Source organism: Mus caroli, unplaced genomic scaffold (genome assembly GCF_978045245.1).
Source record: "Mus caroli unplaced genomic scaffold, Mus_caroli_1 scaffold_1, whole genome shotgun sequence".
NCBI classification, from domain to species: domain Eukaryota; kingdom Metazoa; phylum Chordata; class Mammalia; order Rodentia; family Muridae; genus Mus; species Mus caroli.
The window spans coordinates 35,216,961-35,241,385 of NW_028227256.1; the positions used below are offsets into that span (position 1 = coordinate 35,216,961).

General features: G+C 42.7%; 1 protein-coding gene across 5 annotated transcripts in view; it reads right to left on the reverse strand.

Moving 5' to 3' along the window:
- The window catches only part of Aff3 (ALF transcription elongation factor 3), a 440,706-nt gene that overhangs the window by 149,357 nt on the left and 266,924 nt on the right, over nt 1–24,425 (reverse strand). For 4 of the 5 annotated variants that reach the window (XM_085836589.1, XM_085836585.1, XM_029480447.2 and 1 more), the window contains one exon: nt 11,616–11,696. The exons of the other annotated variant lie outside the window; for it this stretch is intronic. In XM_085836589.1, coding sequence (XP_085692715.1) covers nt 11,616–11,696 — 81 coding nt within the window. The remainder of the gene's footprint in view (nt 1–11,615; nt 11,697–24,425) is intronic. 5 annotated transcript variants of the gene reach the window in all.

Genomic DNA, 24,425 nt, shown 5'->3' on the forward strand with positions numbered 1-24,425 from the left:
AACAAAAACGCTCAGTGGCGTGGAGAGCACTGTTACCGTGTCATGCAAACGCCACCTCCATCCAGGCGCAACGTTTTCCTCTGTTTAACGTAAAGCCTCTGTTTAAGCAGCTTCTCCCAAGGCCTCTCCATTGTCCCCTAAGCCCCAGTAGCCACTCACTTCCATCCCTGTTCCCAGACCTTTTTATTCTGCACATATCATGCACATGGAGCCTCAGAGCTTGTGAGCTTTTGAGCCTGGCTTCTTCAGTTAGAATGCCACATTGGAAGTGCTTTTTTGTTGAAGCAGGTATTGGTATCCAATCAGTATCCATCTCTCCCCTCCTTTTCTCCAACCTCTGAACCGCCCCTCCCATCTTCCTTTCTTCTCCTCTTCTTTCTCTGTCAAGGTCTCCCAATACAGTCTACACCAGCCTAGAAATCAGAATTCTACCTAACAAGAATTTTGTGTACTGGGATTGTGGGTATGTGCTATTGCTGCAGGGTATTTGACCACACTGTGAACTCTGGAATTGTGTTGTTTACTGGAACAACCTGTTTCTAGTTGTGGTGTGGCTCAGCCTTAACACCTTTAATCCCTCTGGCTGGAATGCAGACACACCCTTAGTACACATCTTTAATCCCAAACAATGAACCTAAAGTTAGTTTGTAGAAAGCAGCCATGTTTGAAAGTGATGTCTACTTGAGTGGCAGACAAAGTGGCGAATCAGAGAAAGACTAGACAGAACAGAATACGCCCAACTTTCATGAGAAGAGAGAGGAAAGGGAAGCTACTGGAGAGGCAGTGCAGAGAGAGAGGAAGCAGTTTTACCTGGAGAGTTTTATAGAGAGACAGGTTGCAGAGAGAAAAGCTAGACACAGGGAAAGACAAGCATGAGCCAGAGAAGGAGCCAGAAGATTAAAACAGATTGCCAAAGTTAGGATGAGGCCAAGCAGAGCCACTCAGAGGCCAAGAGAGAGTCCAGATTGAGTCAGTTAGATTGGAGAGGAGTTTGAGGAACAGCTGAGATGCATCAGCCAGCCAAAGAGCAGAAGGAATAAGAAAGTGTGAGCTTATTCAGCAGTAAGTCTTAAGAGCTGAAAACATTCTAGGCCTAGAAAAGATTGTACAAAGGCCAGAAGCTTCCAGGACTAGGCCTAAGTTAGTAGACAGTGGCAGTGAGCCTCAGAAATGACAGTCCCAATGGGTGAATAAAGTCATTCTAAAGTGCTTCCATTCATTTTTAAGGATGAATACTATTGGATATATAAAAAGTTATTTTATGCATCCACTTGCCGATAGGTGTGTACAGTGTCTATATTTTGTGAGCAACACTGCTATTGACATGCGTATACTGGAACGTAGCTTGAAACCCTTTTTTGTACATACCAAGAGCTAGAACTTGGGGTCTTACGTAACTACGGTTTTGAGAAGCACTAAGACCGTTTCCTGTAGCAGAACCATTTCCCTGCCAGCACTTGTTATTCTCAATTGATTTTGAGTCAATTTGATTTGATTTGAATTGATTCCATTCACCACACAGGCCATCTTTGTGTGAGCTAAGTGGTAGCTCCTTGTGCTTTTTTTTTTTTTTTTTTTTTTTTTTTTTTGCATTTACCTACAAATGTCAGGCATTTCTCCACGTGGGAGATGGCTATTTTCATTCTTGAAGAAATACCCACTCGAGTAATTAGTTTTAATCTAATTATTCACCTTTTTGTTATTGTGTTGAAAGGTTCCTCATACAGTTGGTTCTATACCCCATCAGATAAACGGCCTGCCAATAACTCCCTGATTCCTAGTCTTTTTCTTATTACTGATAATGTTCTCTGATGCACAGAACTCTTACATTTTATTATATTTATTTAAATTTTCTTTTGTTGCTCATATGTTGGGTATGGCAACTTAAGAGTCTGTCACCTAGCCCAAGGTTATGAAGGGTCAACTTTGCGTTTTCTTTATGAAATTTATGATTTCCGTTTCCAGATTTAGCCACGACTACATTGCATTAATGTCTTTGAACTTAACTCATTTGCCTCTGAATGTACCCTACTCCAAATACACTTAAAGATGAGGCCGCCGGGCTCATCCTGACTGGACACACTCTACTAAGCAATAGTGGTCATCGCACTGTGATAGACATAAAGATTATTACATATAACCATTTACCTGCAAGGGCATAAATCCAGTGTCACTCTGAATATTCGATCGAGTTACTAGTCAGGTAAGTAGAGATTGAATCAGATTTTACTTGTATTAAAATGGAAATGTACACTTCTGTCTTGAGAATTGTATTTTTTCTTTCTTTGAAAACCTTTTTTTTTTCCTTAACATAAAATATGAGTGAACTGAGATGGCAAGAGTGTAAATAAAATGTGAAGCAGTGCATATGATCTAAAATGCCTATATAATTCTGATGTGTAGAATTAAAATCTAGTGAAATGGAATTAGCTACTATTACATCATGTCACGTGTTTCTACAAAAGTTTGGTCTAGCAATGCAGTTGCTATAGGGAAGGGGGAGTCATTTAATCTGACCGGTGATATTCAAACCCTAGTAAGAGTGTCTATTTTAGAAAGGCACCTCTCTGGAATGGTATAGAATATGCCAGTCTGTTGGGTCGAAGCTGGGTATCCTGAGACACGCCCAGGACCTAAGCAACCCTTCTTAGGAACCATGAGCTATTTACCTGCAGAAGAACAAGGAGTTTTGTTCTTACTCTGAAACTCAAGCTTTGGAAAACTGCTGTGTGAAGATGAAAGAAATACACTGCTCTTCACGGGACGGGCTGAAGCCTCGTCTGCAAATGACTTTGGCCTACTTTGGATAGATTCTGAAATTTAAAAAAAAAAAAAATCTTTATTTGTGGACCCAGAGTTAAGGACTCCAGATGGGTTGGTGTACTTTCTCAATTAATTTAGAGTCTATATAGGGGCTCGAGTGTGCTTTAGTTTTAATTTGCAGACAACACTATGAGCCTTGATTAGCTTCTCTGTTGTGTGTAGGCTGTGCCTCCGGGCGTGGGGGTGGGGGAGTGGCGAAGCTCACCATCAATGGAAAAGGATGGTAACTGACATGGATTTCAGGACTCAGCTCATCCTCCTAAAAAACGGCAGCAAGGCCTTTCCTGACTGTCTGTCCACACTAATGGGGATAAAATGTCTGCTTGGTGATACATCCTAGAGCTCATATAATTACTACTGGCATTCACTCCTCTTAAGTAAAGAACGAAGGTAAGCTCACCGTTGACCTGAATCTTCACTGCTACATCCTAGAGGATGAAATTTTAGGTGAAAAACCCTCTGAGTAATGACTTATTTTTTTCATTTTGCAGGGGTAGAGGAAGCGAAGCAGAATATGCTTAAAATAATTGCTAGTTAAAAATATAATAAAACACCGCCGAAGTGTTCTGTAGAGAAGGTAGAAATGAACTCAGACTTTGTTCCTTACTGTGCTGATGTCTACTGCCTGGTGCACAGACCGCCAGATGTTAGCTCAAAAAATACTAACTCATTAGACTCCAATATTCCCAGACTGCCATTCTCTGGGTAGGAATGATATCGCCTTATTCTTTAATTTTTTTTCCCCAATGTGTGTGCGTAGGTCAGACAACAATTTCTGGGAGTCTATTCTCACCTTCACCCGTATTTGAGGCAGGGTTTCTCATGATTGATTGTGTCTCTGCACTGCATGTACCGACTAGCTGGCCTGAGAGCTTCCAGCTGACTAGCCTTGTCTCCTCTTCCTGTTGTGCTGTAGGAATGCTGGAGTTTCAGATGCTTAATACTGATGTGGCTAATTTATGTGGACACCAGGCTTGCAGAGCAAGTCCTTTTACCTAGAGCCATCTGTCTGGCCCTCACCATCATTCTTAATGCCAGTTGGCCCTGCATGTCATTAGTCTGTTCTTAAAGGCATTAGCTTCTTTAAGACACAAGGAACCACCTTAACCCTGAAAAAGGACCTGCCGCCCTTCCCTGTGTAGTTAGCTGTGAAATCCCGGAGGTCTCCACAATGTGCAGACTGCTCCTTCTACAGGAAGCCAGGCTGGGTCACAGCACAGGGAGATCACCACTTTCTCACAAGGGCCCAGAAGCCGAAGTCCTTTACATTTTTGTGTCCATGCCAACTACCCAGACACCAACACATTGTAGCTTCTACCTCAAAGGGTGCCTCTCCCTTGTGATGACCTTCCCCTGGCAGCTGCCCGGGGATGGGGATACTAAGCCCTTGCTGGGCGCTGCTGTTCCCACACTCTTCTCAGCCGTTAGTTAGGCTACTTCAGTACTGTGCCAGTGCTTCTCACTACTTCATGCTATGCCAGTGAGTCCAGAAGGGATTCTTAACCGGCTGGAAGTGATGCCAAGAAGCTGTGTGAGGCTTCAGCTGGTGCGCTCTGACCTACTTTCCTCTCAGGATATGGGCCTCCCTGGCATCTGGTTTCTGTAATTCAAGGATGACTCGCTCTCTGAGATCTTCCTGACTCTCAGGAGACCTTCTCTTTTCCTCCTCCTCCTCCTCCTTTTTTTTTTTTAAATTTTCAAGCATATGATTTTAAAAGGAAAACTATATTAAGGTATGAATGTACATATTTTAAAAAGACAACTGATAATGTCATAAAATCTCACTCTTGTGAGTCTTAATCCAAGCACGGTTCCACGGTAATAAACAAAGTTCAGAGAACCGGAAGAAACAAGTTGCTGTCATCCCATATCGGAATTTCCCTCAAGTTTATGTGATGTCTCAGGCTCACACTCCAAGTGTGTCATTCTGATGGTCAAGTGCACAACGGCGAGAATCAGCCCTTATAGCTTTAAAGGATGAGTTTAGCTGGGACTAATTCTGAAGTTCCAACACCTAAACTGTTACTCGGAATCGTGGGGATCCCGAAGCCCCTGAAATGTGGTACTTAACTCACAAGTGAAACAAACTAATTAATTTTGCCCATGATAGAAATAACTAGGCACGTGGTATCCAAGAGAACCCTTCAATGAAGTACTGTGATAAATTGTGATAAATATCCCATTTCATAAAAGGCACCATGCCCTCCAAATCAAGTGAGGCCACCTTCTCTCATGGGCTCTTTGATGGTCAACCACAGTTATCAACTTGACGGGATGAGCAGCATCTAAGAGACTAGTAAAATACACAGCCGGCCGTGTCTTTGAGACATTTCCACGGGCATTTAGATGAAGAGGCTTTGACTTATGGAGGGATTGATTTCTGGATAAATGAAGAACATGGTGGAATTATTAGAAAATGATGCTATAGTTCTGGAAGGAGGTAGTATGCACTCTGGTGAGGGCATAGCTTTATAAAACATTTTATTTTATTTTTTATCATTTTAAAAAATGAAGTGTGTGTGGGGGGCATATTGCTAGGGCACATGTACTAAGGTCAGAGTTTAACTTGTACAAATCAGTTCTCTTCTCCAATGTGAGTCTTGGCGCTAGAACTCCTGTCCTTCTGTCCTCAGTCTTGGCAGCAAGTGCCTTTGCCTGCAGAGGCTTCTGTGCTGGCCCCAAGCAATCTGTGTTGCCTCATTCTGCATCTATGAGGCTCAAGTTGACAAAATGGAATTTATAGTTAATTTAAATGTTTCTCTTTGAAGTGAATCATAGAGCTTCCCTGCAAATTCCCATTTGGGGTTGTGAGGAGAGAGCCAGCTACCCAGAGGAGATGTGTGATAAAGTTCCCAACTGTGGGCGCTTCCTTCCACACAAGTGAGTTCTCATTCTCCTGGTGAATTAGAGAAAATGGCAGTCAATTCTCATTTCTGGAATGATGTTAGAATTCTACAGAGCACTTTGAAAACCACTCAGCAAGAATAGTTCCAGATGAGGGCTGGATAAGTCCCCCAGACTTATTACTCCTGACCACATAAACTGCTCCCGAGACACCACTGGGCTTCATTGTGTATCCCTACCCAGACCAGCAAGCATACTGCATCCTCCAGTTCTTTATTTGCATTTCAACTTATAAGACTGCTGCAGAATGGGGGTGGGAGGGAGAGGCAGGGCGGATTCATTTTCTTCTCTCTTGGCTGAAGTACCTGGTCAGGAATGGCAGCCAATTTACAGGAGAGGTGTGCATTGTTTTCTTTACCAAATCCAATTACTTTTGAAATTTGAAGAAAGGGGCAGAAACGCCGGGCAGTGTTTGTCTAGGGAACCGTGACTCCAAAATCAAGTCCCCAGAGGACAGAAACAAAAGCCAGGCTCATTATCAGCTGACTCTGCTCGGTATATATTTTTTTAATACTTAGACAAAATGAAGAAATTCTCAGAAGTGTTTAGCTAATTAAATTAGTGACACTGGACGTTCAAAATGTGCCGTAAAATTGACTTCTTCTTTTTGGGAGAGCAGATGACACCCTTAATCTTAATAAGGTCTTAATTCCATTGTTTACTAGGCATTTTGAAGATTTTTGCCCCTCAGATTCCATACACAGTTCTCATTCAATAATCCATACATGAATAGTCTAATCAATCAGCGGCATTGTCCAGCTGTCAAGATATTAATTAGCTGAGACTGGGGTACAGAGAGAAGATCCTTAGGACTGGAGTCGGCAGAGCCAGTACAGAAGCAACTGCCTCCCTGGGCTAGGCTGCACTCGCCTCCAGCACCACAGTCTACACTACAGCACAGAAGCGGCAATGTCTACTGCAAACGCTAATAACTCTCTTTGTAATGGGCAGAACCCTGGCACCCTTGAAGACGCTGCTGCTGTTAGTTCCAAGAGTACGCCGCCTCACCTCTGGAAAAAAGGCTGTGACAGATGGAATTCAGCTCATGATTCTGAAGTACGAGTTTATTCGGGGAGGCTCAATATAATTTCAATATTCTGGATGAGACAAAGGAGGGGGTTAGAGGGAGTCAGAGAACACAAGGCAGGCAAGGATCTTAGCAAGGATCCTTCCAGAACTCAGCAAAGAAAGAAAGCAAGTTGTCCCAAAGAGCAGCGCCCTGGCCTGGAACCTGATTTCAGTCAGTGAACCTGGCCTCAAGGCTCTGCCCCATCCCCAGAGTGGTGAGACAGTGAATTGCATGATACAAATGTGTACATGACACATGCCATTGCAGACACTAAGTGTGCAGCAATGCTACAGCACAAGCCAGAAGGGACACAGACTCAGCTCACCATAAGATCATACTCTCAGGGAGTCTGTCTGAGAGAAGGCGTTAGTAAGACCACTCACACCCTGCAAGTAAAGCAATTTACATGCTCACCCTAGAGACGAGCACCTCGCAAACCCCTACAGTGGCCCTAAATAAGACCGTTTTCATTCATGTTTGAAATCTCTTCCCTTTCAATATGTAATAGGATATTTTTCAGTAAAAAAAAATTAGACAACTTTTAGCTATTTGTTATAAAATTTGGATTTTTCCCAGGTGCGTCATCTCCTGTGAGGTCATTTGGAGCATGATCATTTTGTTAACACAAATGTACCTTTTGCCTCATCCTTCCATGGCTACTTCAAGCCCCAGAAACTACCATTCTATCCTTTGCTTCTGTAGGTCTGATGATATTAGATCCTACATAGACTTAGAATCTTAAGTGATAATACAATATTTATCTTTTGGTTTTGGCTTATTTCATTTAGCATGTGCACACACACACATTTACACACACCTGCACATTCTACATAATAGACCCGTATAAATGCACCATGTGTGTGATATGTGACATACATGTATACATGCCATATATGTGAAAGGTATGAATGATATGTAGCATAATATGTCAGAAATACAACTGCAGTTAATATTATAATGACTTTATCATACACTTAAGATCTGCTAAGAGGAAAGATCTTTGTGCATGTGTATATGCATCCATGCATGCATGTATGTATGTGCGTATATAATTTTCCTGCACATACATGTGCACATTGCATATGCTGGTAACGGTGTACCTTTGGAGGTCAGGAGACTACTTTCTTTTTTTTTTTTCAAGTAAGAAAAGATAATTTATTTACTCTAAATGGTTTTCTTTTTTTAATTTTCTTTTCTTTCTTTCTTTATTTTTTATCAGATATTTTCTTCATTTACATTTCTAATGCTATCCCAAAAGTACCCTATACCCTCCCCCTGCCCTGCTCTCCTAATCACTCACTCCCACTTCTTGGCCCTGGTGTTTCCCTATACTGGGGCATATAAAGTTTGCTAGGCCAAGGGACCTCTCTTCCCAATGATGGCCGACTAGGCCATCTTCTGCTACATATGCAGCTAGAGACACAAGCTCTGGGGGTACTGATTAGTTAATATTGTTGTTCCACCTATAGGGTTGCAGACCCCTTCAGCTGTTGGGTACTTTCTCTAGCTCCTACATTGGGGGCCCTGTGTTCCATCCTATAAATGACTGTGAGCATCCACTTCTGTATTTGCCAGGCACTGGCAAAGCCTCACACGAGACAGCTATATCAGGGTCCTTTCAGCAAAATCTTGCTGACGTATGCAATAATGTCTGCGTCTGGAGGCTGATATGGGATGGACCCCCAGATGGGGCAGCCTCTGGATGGTCCATCCTTTCATCTTAGCTCCAGCAATACCTCTCCTGGACATATACCCAGAAGATGTTCCAACTGGTAATAAGGACACATGCTCCACTATGTTCATAGCAGCCTTATTTATAATGGCCAGAAGCTGGAAAGAACCCAGATGTCCCTCAACAGAGGAATGGATACAGAAAATGTGGTACATTTACACAATGGAGTACTACTCAGCTATTAAAAACAATGAATTTATGAAATTCTTGGGCAAATGGATGTATCTGGAGGATATCATCCTCAGTGAGCTAACCCAATCACAAAAGAAGTCAATTGATACACACTCACTGATAAGTGGATATTAGCCCAGAAACCTAGAATACCCAAGATAAAACTTCCAAAACACAAGAAAATCAAGAAGGAAAACCAAGGTGTGGATACTTCATTCCTCCTTAGAATAGGGAATAAAATATCCATGGAAGGAGACTACGTTCAAAATTCTCTACTTCCACCTCGTGGGTCCCAGGGACCCTCAGGTCCTCAGGGAACCAGGCCTTGTCAGTAACCACCTTTTCCTGCTGAGTCATTTGACTGGTTCATTCAATACATTTTCATTTGTGAGTTGTCATTCAATAAAGCTATCAAAATGAAACTTTTGCATTAGTAGTTTAAGATTTCATTTTCACCTCAGGAGTTAAGGTCCTACTTGAATATTCACATGAAACAAAACAGAACACATTTTTGAGACAGGGATGACAAAATATACTTTGGGATGAACCTAGCCATACCACAACTTCTGTCATAGATGTGTGTATTTAAGAAAGGCTTGTCTGAGGATATTCTGCGTGACCATAGATTCAGGTCGAATTATGTGCCGATTGTGATGATTTATCATTTTCTTTTAAACGTGGCAAGAATTCGCTAGAACCATGTATTACAGAAATTGTTCAGCTCGAAGCCTGAGCATTTCAAAGGGGTCTGGCTTAGAGCTTACCCGTGATATGCTACTTTCCTTATTAGGTGGTGTTACTGAAGCCGGGAATGTTCACTCTCTGATTCTTGTCTCAAGAACTCTGCAACTCTCTGTCTTATTTCTCTCTTTCTCCTTCCTCTTCCTCCCACCCAAGCCCTGTCTGTTTTTGAGGCAGAGCATTACCATGTTGTCAAAGCGAGTCTTTGAAGTCCTGGGGTTAGGAGATTGTTCTGCCTCGGCCTTTCAAGTCCATGGGACTACCATGCCCAGTTTAGTTGGCCTGACTTAAGTTATTGAGAAATATGTGTGTGTGCATATATCTAACTAGTCAGGCCTAAAATAAATTAGAATGTTGACACACACAGGGAACTTCAAGTTCCTCTGAGAAAAATGGGCTAACGTGTGAACAGTGCTACAATAATTTACTAGCCACTACAAAGACGAAAGCTACTCCCAACATCCCACATCTTTTAAGGCTAAAAACATATTAAAATTAGAATAGAGACCATTGTTAGAATGTAGGAAAAGAGGATTTACTTTCCTCTGACAGAAAAATCTAACACTTTTTTTAGACAAAAGGCCCATAAATAAGGTTAGAAAATGATTCCATTATGTACACTAGACAAATGAGTAAGATAAAAGTGGTCACTACAAATCATTTTTATGAAGTGCCAACGGATGTGAATGGGCCATTCGTAGAGGAGAGATAGCCATTGCTCACGAGAGAAGTAATTGGGGAAATGCAAATTAAAACAAGGAGATATCAACTTTCCATCCATCGAGCAGGCGCGATGATAAAACCTTAGCTAGCATTAATCATTGCCTGGGATGCATAACAAGAGTTCTTGAAACATAGCCAAGTGTAAATGCAGTTTCCAGTGGCTCCATATCATAATTCCAGCCATTACTGGGGATAATCAATGACAGGCACACAAAGGGACATTCACAAAGAGTGCTAGTGGTCCTGGTGTTTGAGGTAACTGACCATAAGCTAGCTATCTACCAATAAGAGTGGAGTAAACAAATCAAGGCAAATCCACACCACCCAACACTAAGCTACTATCCACAGTCACTCAGGAGGTCTTCCAAGTACCCTTGTTAAGGGAAATGTAAGCACCCCTTAGGAGGCTGGGCTTGTGGCTCAAGGGGAGACTGCTTGCCTAGCAGACCTGAAGCCCTGGGTTTGATTCTTTGCATGAAAGAAAGAGAAGAGGGGAGGAGAGGTATAGAGGGAGAGATAGGGAGAGGGAGAGGGAGAGAGAGAGACAGGGACAGAAGCAAAAGTCCAGCCCTTAGCACAGACTTTGTCATTTCAGTAATGGCAACGAACTGTTACTTAAGTGGTTCACTCAGAAGGCAGTGATATTTCTGTAGAAAACGGATTTGCTGGGTGTCAGCGAGCTTCCCATTTTCCTTTCTTTCTACCTGTATAGTTTGATCTTTTATAGTGAGGACTTAATTACATGGCTAGGAAAGTCACAGAAAGCATACTAGACTTTAAGTGTATCTTGCGGCTTGAGTTTTTTAAAGAAGATACAGACATCCTTTTTGAATCTTAGGAAATTGTATGTTGTAAAAGGATATCCAGGGACGTTAACTACTACATGCCTTCAATTCTAAGGCATTCATTTTAAGATTAACCATTAAAAAACGCTTTCTGGAGTATTTGTGTGGACACTGGAGCTCACTGAATGGGTACAAAGATTGCAAGATGTTATTCAATGTCACAAACACTTAGGTCAGTGGTTCTCATCCTTAGTTAGGGTCATGACCCCCTTAGGGGTCAAGCAGCCCTTTCACAGGGGTCACTGAAGGCCATCGTGATCCAGAGCAGTAGCAAATTACAGTTATGAAGTAGCAAGGACACAGCTTTACGGTTGGGGGGAATCACCACAGCGTGAGGAACCGCATTAAAGGGTTGCAGTGTTGGGAAGGCTGAGAACCGCCGCCGACTTAACATAAAGTAATTCGCAGGACATGGAAGTGTAAGGTCAAAGCTTGCTGCCCACTTCAATGAAGACACATCATAGTTTACAAACCACTGAAGACCGGAGTCTATGCTACCGGCAGAAACATTTACAGGGGTAAAGACTATGAAGGGCTAACATACCATTCACTCTAAACGTCTACACAGACAGACACGGGGTACCTCTCTAGTGCTGCACACGCTCACCTTATTTGGGAATGGGAACTTGCTTGGTTCCACTTTGGCAGGAGCTTGAATAGCAGAAAGTGGAGGAAGCCAGGTCATCTCCTAGAGGTGAGATTAAAAACAGTGTTTTCAAACAATCGTCTCAAGGTAAGGGGCATGCAGAGATTCAAGGGGCGTCAGAATGTCAGCAATAAATAAAGGACAAAAGGGAACTCAAAGGGAGGTTCGAATCTCATTTTTATGAACAGTCTCAGGCTCTCCCCCCAACACCTTTAAAGAGAGGGCTGTCCTATTTTTCATGACCTACAAACAGAGGCTGGAACCACTACACAAGATTCATGGGATGTTTCTGGAGGTGTGCTTAAGACAGCTGAAATCTTAGCAATCTTTATTGGATGAATTGTCTAAACTATTAAAGATAAAGATGGAGTTCCCAACCAGTTCCATACATCATTGCACTCTTCATAGGAAATGGAGGGGAAGGAGAGAAACCAGCCCCACAGCTGCAGTAAAGAGAGAGACGACGGCATCAAATCCTTCAAGCCAGTATTAGCACATGTTGAGTCTGTGCACACTGATGTGTCATGTGCTCTTTGACAGACACTGGCTCCTGAGCTAAGGGGGTGGGGGTTTGTTCACATTTATTATTTTAGTATCTTTCTTCAGTTTTGTCTCCTAGAAGGCAGCTGCCATCAATAACGTATGAAGGGATTAAATTGATTCCTGATGGCCAAGAGGATCAATGAAAACAGGTTCTGAACCCCACTTTTGATTGTCCTGCATTTTCATGTCTGAGAAAACACAAACGTTAATTGATTTTTTTAAAAAAGAAAAGTTAAGACATCTGTTCTGTTGGACAGAGCCCCACCCTCTGGTAGGCAAGGCTTTGAGAAAGGATCCTTCAGGGCTTGGGAAATCCAGGGATGCTCTTGAGTCTTCTTCTCCTGAGCAGCTCTCTCCGGCAGAGCCTCAGATGGGGCAGAATTCACATGGGAGCCAAGGGAAGGTGAGTACCCTGACCACCCTGTAAGGGTTTAGTGGGCCTCCACCAGCTCTGCCATGATACACATGCCGCAGGCAGGAAGGTTTAGCAGTAAGCTTTCAAAGTGTCCCTCAAAGTCTGCAGTCATCAAGAACAGACCCCGGTTAGCCTATGACCTCGTCTCTTCCCACCTCCCTCTGAGGAGTAGGGATGCTGGGTTTGTATTTAGGGGGGCATCATGTTCATGAGTGGAGGTACTTGCTGGGTTTTAAGGACAACCCTGTAGAAGCCCCAAAGCATTTTACATTTTGCACCACTTCTTGACATGATCTGAGTCCACATCTATTATATATGTAATATGTAATAACATATATTCTATATTCTCTATATAGTAGACTATATAAAGTATATATAGCATAAAGTACATTTAGTACATACTTTATATAGTATACTATATATACTATATACACATATATTATATATTATACACTACATAAGTATATGATTACATAACATATTATAATATGCAATATATAGTATATATAGTATACACACACATATAAAACATTTTTTTGGAAGTGTTACTCTTGTTTCTCTCTAGTTTACTCTGAGTATCTAGATTCAGAGTAGAAAAGCACTCTTAGGTCAGCTTCTAAACTGAAGCTTTAGATTAAAGCTTTGTTTCACTTTCTTTGATCAGATGGCTGCTAAGGAGAAGGCACTGTGTATCAGTTACAGACCTGAGATGCTGACTTCCAGTCCAGGACCTCTAGTTGGCTAGGATGCTCTTTGCCCTGGTTCTAGTCTATTTCCTCTTCCATGTTCTTTGGACACTGTTCCTATATTCTGTGACCTTCCTTGAACCTATCTGGTTCTCACATCTAACAGTACCCAGGGCTTCCCTATTATGTCTCTGACAACAACCAGAGGCTCCTGGGTGTCAGTGCTCCCAGAAGACAGATCTGTGGCTCCTCATGGGAATCAAGCCCAGCTGCCTTCCCCACTTGTGATCCTCACCTACCCCTGTCCTCTTCCTGGGAACTAGATCCTGTCATTGCCCATTTAATTTTAACCTTTTCTTCTTCCTTGGCTTCGTCCCTTAAGAAACCGTCATCTTTTCTTTAGCTTTTCTTTATGTATATAATTCATGTCAATAGCCACCTTTTCTTGTTATTTTTTAAGGTATTATTTAATCCTATTTTGCTGCAACCCACACATGCCCATGTTCACACACAGGAGAGTCTATGGAATATTGGGTATATGTAGTTTAAGGGTTAAAAAAAGTGGGTGCTTGATGAACTCGCAACTCACCAAGGCCTTATCATCACCTGGAAGGAGAACCTTCCCTAATAAAGCTACCTCAAGTAGCCACATTCACTGGATTCTCCTGAAAGGACATTTCTTCATTGCAGTGCACTTGCCTTCAGAGCTCTCAGCTTCATGTATGAGAGCAACATAAAGGGATCCCTGTAGGTCTCACTCCACTTCCTACTGTGTAATACTCACAGATGAGTGAGTGTCTCCTTGTTTACGAAGGGCCTGCGTTGGATGAGTGCCCGTTCCCTGTGTTGCTGCACTTCACAGCATCCATGACAGTTCCGTGTCTTTGCTGGTGCTCCCCACTGTTCCACTATGACATGGGAGTTCCTTCCCCAGGCTCATCCCCAGCACTGACTGTTTGCTCCACTCAGAGCCTGTTCTGGGCTATCGTGTTAAAAGTGCACTCCTCAGTCTATACCTACGCTTCCTCTTCTGATGCTTTTCTCCCTGCTGAATACAAACCACACTCAGGAGACACTGATACCTTCCTTCAAGAGGATCCAGTCTTACTCAACAGAATCAACAAACAGGGATCCTGATAACCTTTCATGAGGATGCTTAGATAACTAAACTCAAGACCTTAAAGAGGGGCTGCAAGTCTCTCAGGCAAAGGAGCTACTTATGTAAGTGTCAGCCAGAGCATTTTCTATAGTGAATCTTCCCTAGAAGGAGGTGAGGTGAGCTGAGCTAAGCAGTCATGTGTCAATGTAAACTTTCTTGCTGGTGCTGATTTAAATACTGCTCTGCATTTCAATGGGATTTACCCATCCAACAAGCTTTATCAAACACAAAAATGAGTAGTGAACATGGACATTGTTCTATGGAACGTCCAAGCAACAAAACCACGAACTTTTTATGGACTATTTAAATAAGCTTTCTAATGTAATGCAAGTATGAAATGCTATATATTATACTATGTAATGGCTTTATCAGATATGCTTTGCATTTATTGAAATTATTCACTAAGGTTGTGCAGGAAAACCAGGAGCAGACAGGCTTCTCTATTTCGCTTGTCACTAGCTCAGCAAGCATACCTAAGGCACAGCTCAGTACAGTACGTTGGACCTCAGCTGTGATATTCTTGAAGAAGAGGGAATGGGAACATCGTTCCCTGAGTCAGGCATAAAGATTGAATCAGATAAGGCACACAATAACACAGCAGAATGCCCCATATCTAAGCATTCATCAAGGAAGCACAGATCGATATCACACTGTGTCTGATCTTGCTTCTAAAATGAGAAACCTAATTTATTTCTGAGTTTTAGATGTTGGAAGCCTAAGACATAAGAACACATGACAAAGTGTGTTTGTCTTAAAAATAAGGCATCATTCATATGCAATCTGTTGTTCAGTTTGTAATTATTTATACAAATTATATGTTACTAGAACTGAAGTTATTCAAAGAATTATGATTCATAAGGGCGATTTGCACTTTATTTTTGAAAAAAGGTCCCTAGGTTTTCTGAAATGAATGTATCTGTAACAAAATAACAAGAGTTGGCCAAGTAAATTAAGTAATTAAGTAATTAGGACCCGATAGAAAAGCTTTCAGTTGAAATTTATTCCTGGTACTGATTAAAAGTGTGAGCAAAGACTCTCCCACCCCACATATAGTACAGGATATTTCCACTACTACTGGTTACTCGACATGATCCTATTGCTGAAGACACTACAATACTTACATCAAGCAATCAAGCTGGTGTTCACATAGAAGCTTGCTGCTCACCATTGCTAACTAGCATTCACGGTACTAGAAGGTTCTATACAAACTACCAGAAGAGAAGAGTAACCTTCAGTTTCATCAGGTACAAAGTCTGCAACCTGTAACAGTGACCTGCCAGTAAGATAGATCTGCTGGGGCAATAGTGGCACAGATGCTGTGCAAGTAACCAACTGTTGACTGGATTTAAGTCCTGCTCCACGAGATAGAACCCGTACTTGACACTGTTAACTAGGCCTGGGACCTGAGACTAGACAGGCCGTGGGTCCTGCTAAATGAACATATCAACAACATAATTGCTAATGACACATTGCTATATACATAGGTCAGTGCATTGCCGAACCCTAATCAGAGACGCTTCTTCTCTCAGGAAATGGTGGTTAACATGGAGATGCACAGCTAGACAATGTGCAGAGGGTGGGAGACTTTGGAGCACTCAGCTCTAAATGAGATGTTATCAGAGCCCTCCCCTCAGGGATCAGGGATCTGTGTAGAATGGAGGCAAATATACTGTGACAATCAGAGGTGGTGTCCAACTCTAAGGAAATGGTGTTTTCCAGACACAACAGGGCTAATGCACATGTGAACTCAGAGACTGTGGTAGCAGACACATGGCCAGTACAGGTCAAACAAGATGGAATCCCAGCATGAGGAACATGAGGGAAGGAGGACCGAGTCCCACCTGTAACCCAAGGCTACTTGTGATTGATGGCTGCTGAGAGAGATAAGTGAGTCGCAATGGAGTGGAATGGATTTCATCAACTGGACCTCAGGGCAGGCCTCGTGTTCAGTATTACCCAACACAAAACGGACTCCATAGACTGTGTGTGTGTGTGTGTCTGTGAGTGTGCGTGCGTGTGTGCATGCACGCTCTTTTTGTTTCTTTTTAAGAGAGAAGAAGAAATGAAGTTCAGTGGCTAAGAGGAGAACCTTGATGGAGCTTGGAGGAGGGAAAAATATGATCAAAACATACTGTATAAAAATTAAGAACTAAAATAACAAATAGTAAAGGACAGGCACAAGTATGATTTCTCATTCTTGTCCAATTTCCCCTCAGTTTTCCCATATTACCTTCTTTTCAGAGAAGAATGTAGTTTTGTGTCAAGGCTAGAGATTCTCACCCCCTGCATCCAGGGTCTCCAACCCCATCCACATTTCCTGATTTTGATTCAACCCTTCTTTGATACTTCGCTTTATTTACAGCATGTCCTCCCCCCCCCCCCTTATCCACAGGTGAGATATTCCAGGACCCCGCAGGGGAAGCCTAACCCTGGATCACAAAGAATCCTGTGTGTACTATATCTTGTCTTGTGCATACAGACCCGTGATCAAACCCTTTTATGACCCAGCCATTGCAATCATAAACTCTGTAGGAGCTGTAGAAGCGCACATGAACCATCACAACTCAAGTCCTGCCAAGATGGATAGGAAAGGAGCTTGTGGCATCCTATCTCTCCCGGTCAAAACTGATGCCAACTGCTAGACACCAGGTTGGAAGAGCCATTAGTTTTAGATTCCCCACCCCCACCCCCATGACCCCACCAAGCTCCCCTGGCTGGTGTCACATGCATGGCCATGCAGATGACCCTGGCAAAAACAGCCTAGTCACAAAATAAAAAGATGTGAACATGGAAAAAGGACTGTAGGGTCGGGGATCATAGGTAGGAGAGGGTGGTCTTGTTGGCAACAGGTGGCCATCTTCACAGGGTGGGCAACCAACTACAGCTTTGTTCTCAGAAACATTGTTTTCTAAGTAGGACCATGGCTTAACTCTGCCACCCGGGAACGGAAGGGTTAAATGCTGGAGCAGCTGTTTGCCTGTGGTGCTGACAGCTGTAGAGTAGAGCAGGGTTTCAGTTTCAGTTTCTATAAAAGAATAACCACCCAGATTTTCAGTCATTTCACAGGTATTCATGTGGTGACATTCCTAACAGGGTATTGTCACCGCCATCAGAACATGATAATGTCATTAACCTCCCAATCTCCTCCTTGCCGGCTGCTCACTGCCCTCTGCAGAAGGGGACAGCATTTCTGAGGAGTGTGGTCTTGGTGGGGGCAGTCTGGGAATAAGAGAAGAAAAAGAAATGCTCTTTCCCTGGTGTATTGGAAGGCTATGCCCTAATCACCAACCCACACATGGTGCTTGAGGAAATGGTCAGCATAGGCCTTCACATGCAGACTCCAGGGCTGGCCATCAAGGCTAGCTGGCTCTGCTCAGAGAAAGAAAGTCATAGCCAAGAACAGAACTTCAAAGACATCCCTGGTCTACTTGTCTATAGTAGAAGGGCTTGGGCTTGGCAAACACGGAATAGTACATTTGATCTCACTGCAAGCTCTGTCTACAGTGAAGCTGGTCAGACATCAAGGGCTAAAATGAGACAGTCCAGTGGAATCAGCCTGAGAAACAGCATTCAACGCAAACTTTAAAGATTGACAAAACTAATAAGGTTGCTGTATTAGTCAGGGTTCTCTAGAGTCACAGAACTTATGGATAGTCTCTATATAGTAAAAGAATTTATTGATGACTTACAGTCGGCAGCCCAATTCCCAACAATGGTTCAGTCGCTTCTGTGAATGGAAGTCCAAGGATCTAGCAGTTACTCAGTCTCACACAGCCAGCAGGCGAAGGAGCAAGAGCCAGACTCCCTTCTTCCAATGTCCTTATATTGTCTCCAGCAGAAGGTGTAGCCCAGATTAAAGGTGTGTTCCACCACACCTTTAATCCCAGATGAAAGGTATAGCCCAGATTAAAAGTGTGTTCCTTAAACTCGGAGATTTAATCTTCTGGAATCCATAGCCACTAAGGCTCAAGATCTCCATACCAAGATCCAGATAAGGATCTCCAAGCCTCCAGATAAGGGTCACTGGTGAGCCTTCCAATTCTGGATTGTAGTTCATTCCAAATATAGTCAAGTTGACAACCAGGAATAGCCACTACAGTTGCCATTTTCCTAATGGAAACACTACTCACAGAAAGCTTTCGGACAGAAAGTAGTATGTGCTGGAGAAAATGTACCTTCTAAAAATATTTGCTTAAGAAATTTCTGTAGTGTAGATTGTTAAAATGCCAGAAACCATGATTGTAACTGGTTTATATGTGGCTATAAATAAACAAACGACTAATAACTGTTTAAAGTATTAGCAAAAGCCACAGTGATCTTAAAATTCAGGAACAGAGCCATCGTGAACCAAAAGTAACCAAGACGGGGATTCACAGAAGCTGCACTCGCATCCTTTGGTATTAATGGGAAATCATCCTAAGACCTCACCTACATCGGCAGACTCTTCCTCAGATAAAATGTCATAGTATGTGCATCAACCTTGTATACCATCTGCTCATACACATTCAATCATCCACAGGTAGCCTGTGCTGCCAACAGAGGGTTTTTACTGCTCACCACACATGCAATCCTTTCTCTGAGTATCTTAGATCAGTGGATGGGGAGATCTCCGAGTGGAATGCTAATTCAGCCAATCATCTGCAATGCTAGGGCTCTGCCCTCAAAGGGGTGACGCATCAAGGGATAAAATTCAGTGGGGTCATCGGAACGGGTTGCGGAAAGAACATGCCATGCAGTCTTCACAGATGGAGGAATGCAAAACCCACAAGTGCTCCAAGCAGCAAACACTGTGAGCGTCCCGCTTACTATATAAAGCTGAGGCCACGGGATGAAAACCCCACCAGGGCGGACTTGAGTTGTCTCTAGAAATGCAGGGTTCTCCATAGAAAGTCAAGATGTGACCTCCAAATTTTATTTTCAGGTTAAATACCTAATTTTGGACTTTTTTAGAAGGATGCATTTTATAGGTGCAGTTGTGTCTTTGAGGGGCAGGAACACAGAAGAGGCCCCTCTCACTCTCTAGTGCTCTCGTCTTAAAGGAGCCCTAATATTACTCAGAAACTATAATTTTAAAAAATACATGTTTTAAAATTTTATTTTTAAATCCACCTGTCTTTGTATGCCATTTCATTACTAATGTGTAGAATACATTAGAATTCTCATCCCTCAGTCTAGGGTTGTTTTTATAACTCTCAGTGGATTAAAACGTTAGAGTCAAAGAATTTAAACTGGGTTCTCAGAATTTAAATTTGCCAGGGCAGGGGTGCATAGCTGAGGTGCTGGAGACTCCCTTGCAAGCCAGGTGTCAGCATCTCCATCCCTGGGCCGCAGCCCACACAGGCTAGTCTCCAGTCTGTGCTCCTGATGAGATATAGTAATTGGCATAATTTTAAATTAAAAAAATTTAAGTCAAAATCATAAGCATCTGAGGAACTGTGGGGCATTTCCCAAATTCTAAACATAGGCTTGGTTCTTCTCTGGGCTGTTTCTGAGAACCACATCAGATTGAGGTGGGCAACAGTGAGGGCAAAGTCACAGTATTAACTGTACTGCCATCACCTTAGCTTTGACTCCCATGACGCCTTTTGGTGAAAGGGTAAACACCTCCTGAGAGACACTTAGGGCTTATAATGAATCTCTGAACTATGGTTTGCTGCCATTAAGTTGCTCTTTTGTAATATAGCTAAAGGAAAAGACTGCATTACTCTGACCAGAGAGGAAGATCGTGGGGGCAAAGGGTAGAAGTGGGTGCATTTTAGATCAGATTTTCCATTCCCAAACTCCTTTCTATAAGTATGGTGGAAAATAGCCATTTGACAAACTCCTGTGTCAATCAATCAATCAATCACAGAGAAGCAGAATGGTTGAACAGGATCAGGGGTGGCCTATGAAACCCCAGGACCAGGGATGATGTATAAATCCTTGTGTAATAACTGGCCCTGCCACAAATGAGCAGGATGAGCTTGCATGAATAGTTCCCCCCTACTATTACTATTATCATATACAAAATTATATTAACCATAGCTAAAGGATTCATAGAAATAGTGATACGTATACAAAGAGTCTAGAATGTCTGGCACACAGTAGGTACTCAGTCAGTGAGATTTATTGCTATAATACCAACTTTATAATTACTGTTGGCAGCTTTTGGCTTGGGCCTTGCGAAGGGAGAGGATAAATAAAGAAGGCATTTATGAGTTTGTTTTTTAATCTATTTTACTCCGTTAATTATTTAATATTTAACTGGTAAATTATTCATAGTCAAATAAAAGGCATAATAAAAGAATGCTTATTAAACAATAATTTGCTTCCCCACTCCCTTGCCACTGGAGCCTCGTGCACAAACAGAAGGGAGCGTGTGCCTTTGTGTCTAGAGTTTCCTCAAAGAGTAAGCAGGGTTCACCATCTTTGAAAAGCTGGATTATCATGTAAAGGAATCTAGAACGTGCGCTTTAGGCCTAAGGACAACCCCTGGCATAGCACTGGGTAGCTATGAGGGGGGTACACTGCTCTAAGCCCTCGTCTGCAGGGGACATTGGGCAGGAGGTGAACACAGTAGTAGAAGGCTTTGTATAGCAGGACAGGTGGACAGACAGAGCAGGGCAGGCAAGGCTGCACCAAAACAAACCCGAGTCACCAGGAGCAGGAGAAACACTCCAGGTATGGCTCCAAGTATGATGGATTTCTTACTCAACGATGGAGGAGGGTGAGGCTGGTCCAGCCCACAGCCTGCGCCCATCCCCTTACAGACATCTCCCAGCTCCCATTCCCTTTGGCTACTTTGGCTTTTGTCTATAAGAGACTCCATTACTTTTGGGGGACACATTTTAAGATTCCAGGAAATGTCTGAAATCTTGCATATAACTGTGCTTATTTCCATGTGTACACCCACAGATTTGAACAGCGTCCCCATCTTAGTTATGGGTTGGGTCATTATCAATCAATCATTTGGACACAAGCCCTGTGACAGGGTGGTGGTGGACTGTGGTAACCAACAGAGCCAGTAAGGAATCAGCAGGCAGGCAGTGCACACAGGGTGAACACAGTGACAAAAGGAAGATTCCTGTCTCAGGAGGCATGGAGCGGGGCAGGAGAGATTTTAATATGCAACTCAGAATAGGGCACAATTCAAATAGCATGCCTAGAGTTATTCATTTAGTATTTTTGGACCTCAGTGAAACGGCCAAAGACAAAACTGCAGAAGGTAGGGGACCTTACTGTGTTGACTTTATTCAAACACTTGAGGTGACTGTATCACTGAATAGCACACACAGGTGGCCCAGCTCTATAGAAATGTCTGCTGGTCTCAAGGATGAATCGGAAAGGCAGGATGGCTGTGTAGGAAATAGGGAACATCACCAAACACCAGCAGCCATCCAACCTCTAGGGGACAGTTGTGTAGCTTTCATAAGATCCATGTTTCTTTTCCCCTTTTTTTTTTTAAAAAAAAAGCATGAGGACAACAGTCTTAAAATGGGGCAGAAAAGGACTCAAATGGTTCCTCTCAAGAAACCATCTATCTGAATCGAGATGTCAGGGTAGTCAGAACACAAACAACCGGTTTGTTTGGCCCATTGATGTCTGTGTTTCTGAAGGCTCACTACACCGTGATCCTTTCAACTTCTTCTTCTGAAGTGCTGGGATTTACACGTATGTCCTGCTACCAACTGCATTTACTAGAAGTAAATTAAGCTTTTAATAATAGAAGAACGAATTTGCAAAGATGTGGAAGGTATCTATCGAAAACAAAGGTAAAAGGGGATAGTGGCCCATTATTAAAGTAAAGAAAAAAACAAACCCATAATTACCTGAGATGCAGTGGGAGAGAATGTGCCTAGTCCTACTGGGACAAGATGCTCCAGGGTGGGGGGGTACCCAAGGGGGATGCCTCTTCTTTGAGGAGAAAAGGAGGCAGCAATGGACAGAGGAATTTGGAAGGGTGGGACCAGGAAGAGAGGAGGGAGGGGCCTGTTATTGGGAAGTAAAGTGAATAAAATAGAAAAAAAAAGGAAACTATTTTAGGGAATAGGTAAACAAGGAAGATCTCACGGAGACTGTCACATAGAAGATGGCAAGGATGGCTAAACTACGAGAGAAAATGGAGTGTGCAGCTCTCACAGAGCTTCTCACTGACAACAGCGATGTCTCCTCTCCCGAGGCGAGGCCTGTACCCACGAGAAGCAGGCTGACTTAGCAGAGCCCAATCATCTCAGTTTCTATAAGACACTTGAGTGTGCATCCAACTGAACGTGTGCTGAGCGCTCACTGCGGGCCAGTAACCTGGCATACTAGACCATAACCTGGCATACAAGAGAGATGCTTACCGCTCCTAGGAAATGTTTAAGTATCAAAAGGGGCAGACAGCTTGCACAATATTCTGCTATGTAACATTCTGCAATATAACTCAAGGTACTATGCACAATGCATAACAACACCGTAACTATTAAAACCGTGTCTCAGTGTGGGTCAACACATGCATATCAATGACTTTAATACCACACACAAGCAGAGATCATAGGATCATCGTAGTAGATGTAGAAAATGCCTTTGGCAATAATCAGCATTCTTTTGTGATACAAGTGCCAAAGAAACTAGGGACAGGGAGTGAACCTCAACACAATAAATGTGGTGTGTGGCAAACCTATATGCAACTGAACTGTTTCCCCTGAAATCAGGAGCCAGACACTCCCCACTCTTACTCAATATAGGCCTGAATTCATAACCAAAGCTATAAAGCAAGAGAGAAAAAAATTTAACAAGATAAATACCTGGCATTTTCTCACACATACAGACTCCAGGTCTAACTAACATATTTACACAGACATGGAAGCAGATGGGAACTGTTAGGACAGGGAGAAGAAGGCAGGTTGTGGGGAGAGGGGACGAAGGAGCCTGAGGTGAGAAACATGGGCAAAGTGCATATACCCTCACGTGACACATTGTTTGTACACTAAGTACAACTACTTTAAAACCTATGATCCAGGGAAGACAGCATTAATGGATCCAGGAAAGACAGCATTAATGGATCCAGGGAAGACAGCATTAATGGAAACATGCATCAGCTCCCAGGGCTTTGTGTCAAATGCTGAGCTGCTTCTCTTAGGAGCACTGAGCATCTCCAGCAGGGGTGAACTTTAGGGATCCCAGACCTGGAGCACACACACCCTCTGACTTTGGTGTAGCCATACCAGGGGAGAGGGCATTCCCGACTTAACAGTTTTGTGTGTATTTGTCTCTATTCCCGACTTGATGCCATTTTGAATTGCACACAGAATATCCAGGCTGTCTAGATCATATGATTTAATTTCAATTTTTAATTTAATTAAATAGTATCTTCATGGTCCTTTTTCTGCTTGGATAAATTACACTTTTTATTTAAAAGTGAAACATTGTACAAATGCTAAGTGTGGGAGTGTGGGAACCCTCTAGGATATTAATATCTACAAAGTCTATAGTGAAGAGTGTTAAACACTGGCTACTATCCATCTTTTATGTGAATATACTAATATGAAAGATATATATATGAATATATATATATTCATGCGTTCATTTGTATGTGCCTATGTGTGGAAGTATGAACACATATGTGTGCTGCTGCTGGAGTCTGTGCCTGTGTGTGGGGTCAGAAGAAGGAATTGGGCATCCTCTACCATCTTCTTCTACCTATTCCTTTGAGACAGGGCCTCTCCCGAACACGGAGCTTGCATTTTCTCAGCTAGACTGGAAGCTAGCAAGTCCCGATCCGAGCGATCCTCTGACTCAGCCCCTGTAGGGTTGGGGTCGGAGCCGTGTGTGTAATGCCTGGTTACTTGGGTGCTGGGATCCAAGCTTGGGTCCTCAGGGTTGTACAGCAAGCTCTCCTAACTCCTCATACACATATTTTTAATGAGGTCACACCGTTGGGTAACTGGTTTGTTTGTTTTTTAACTGAACATCTTTATTTCACAGCGCCATATGTAAATGTATCT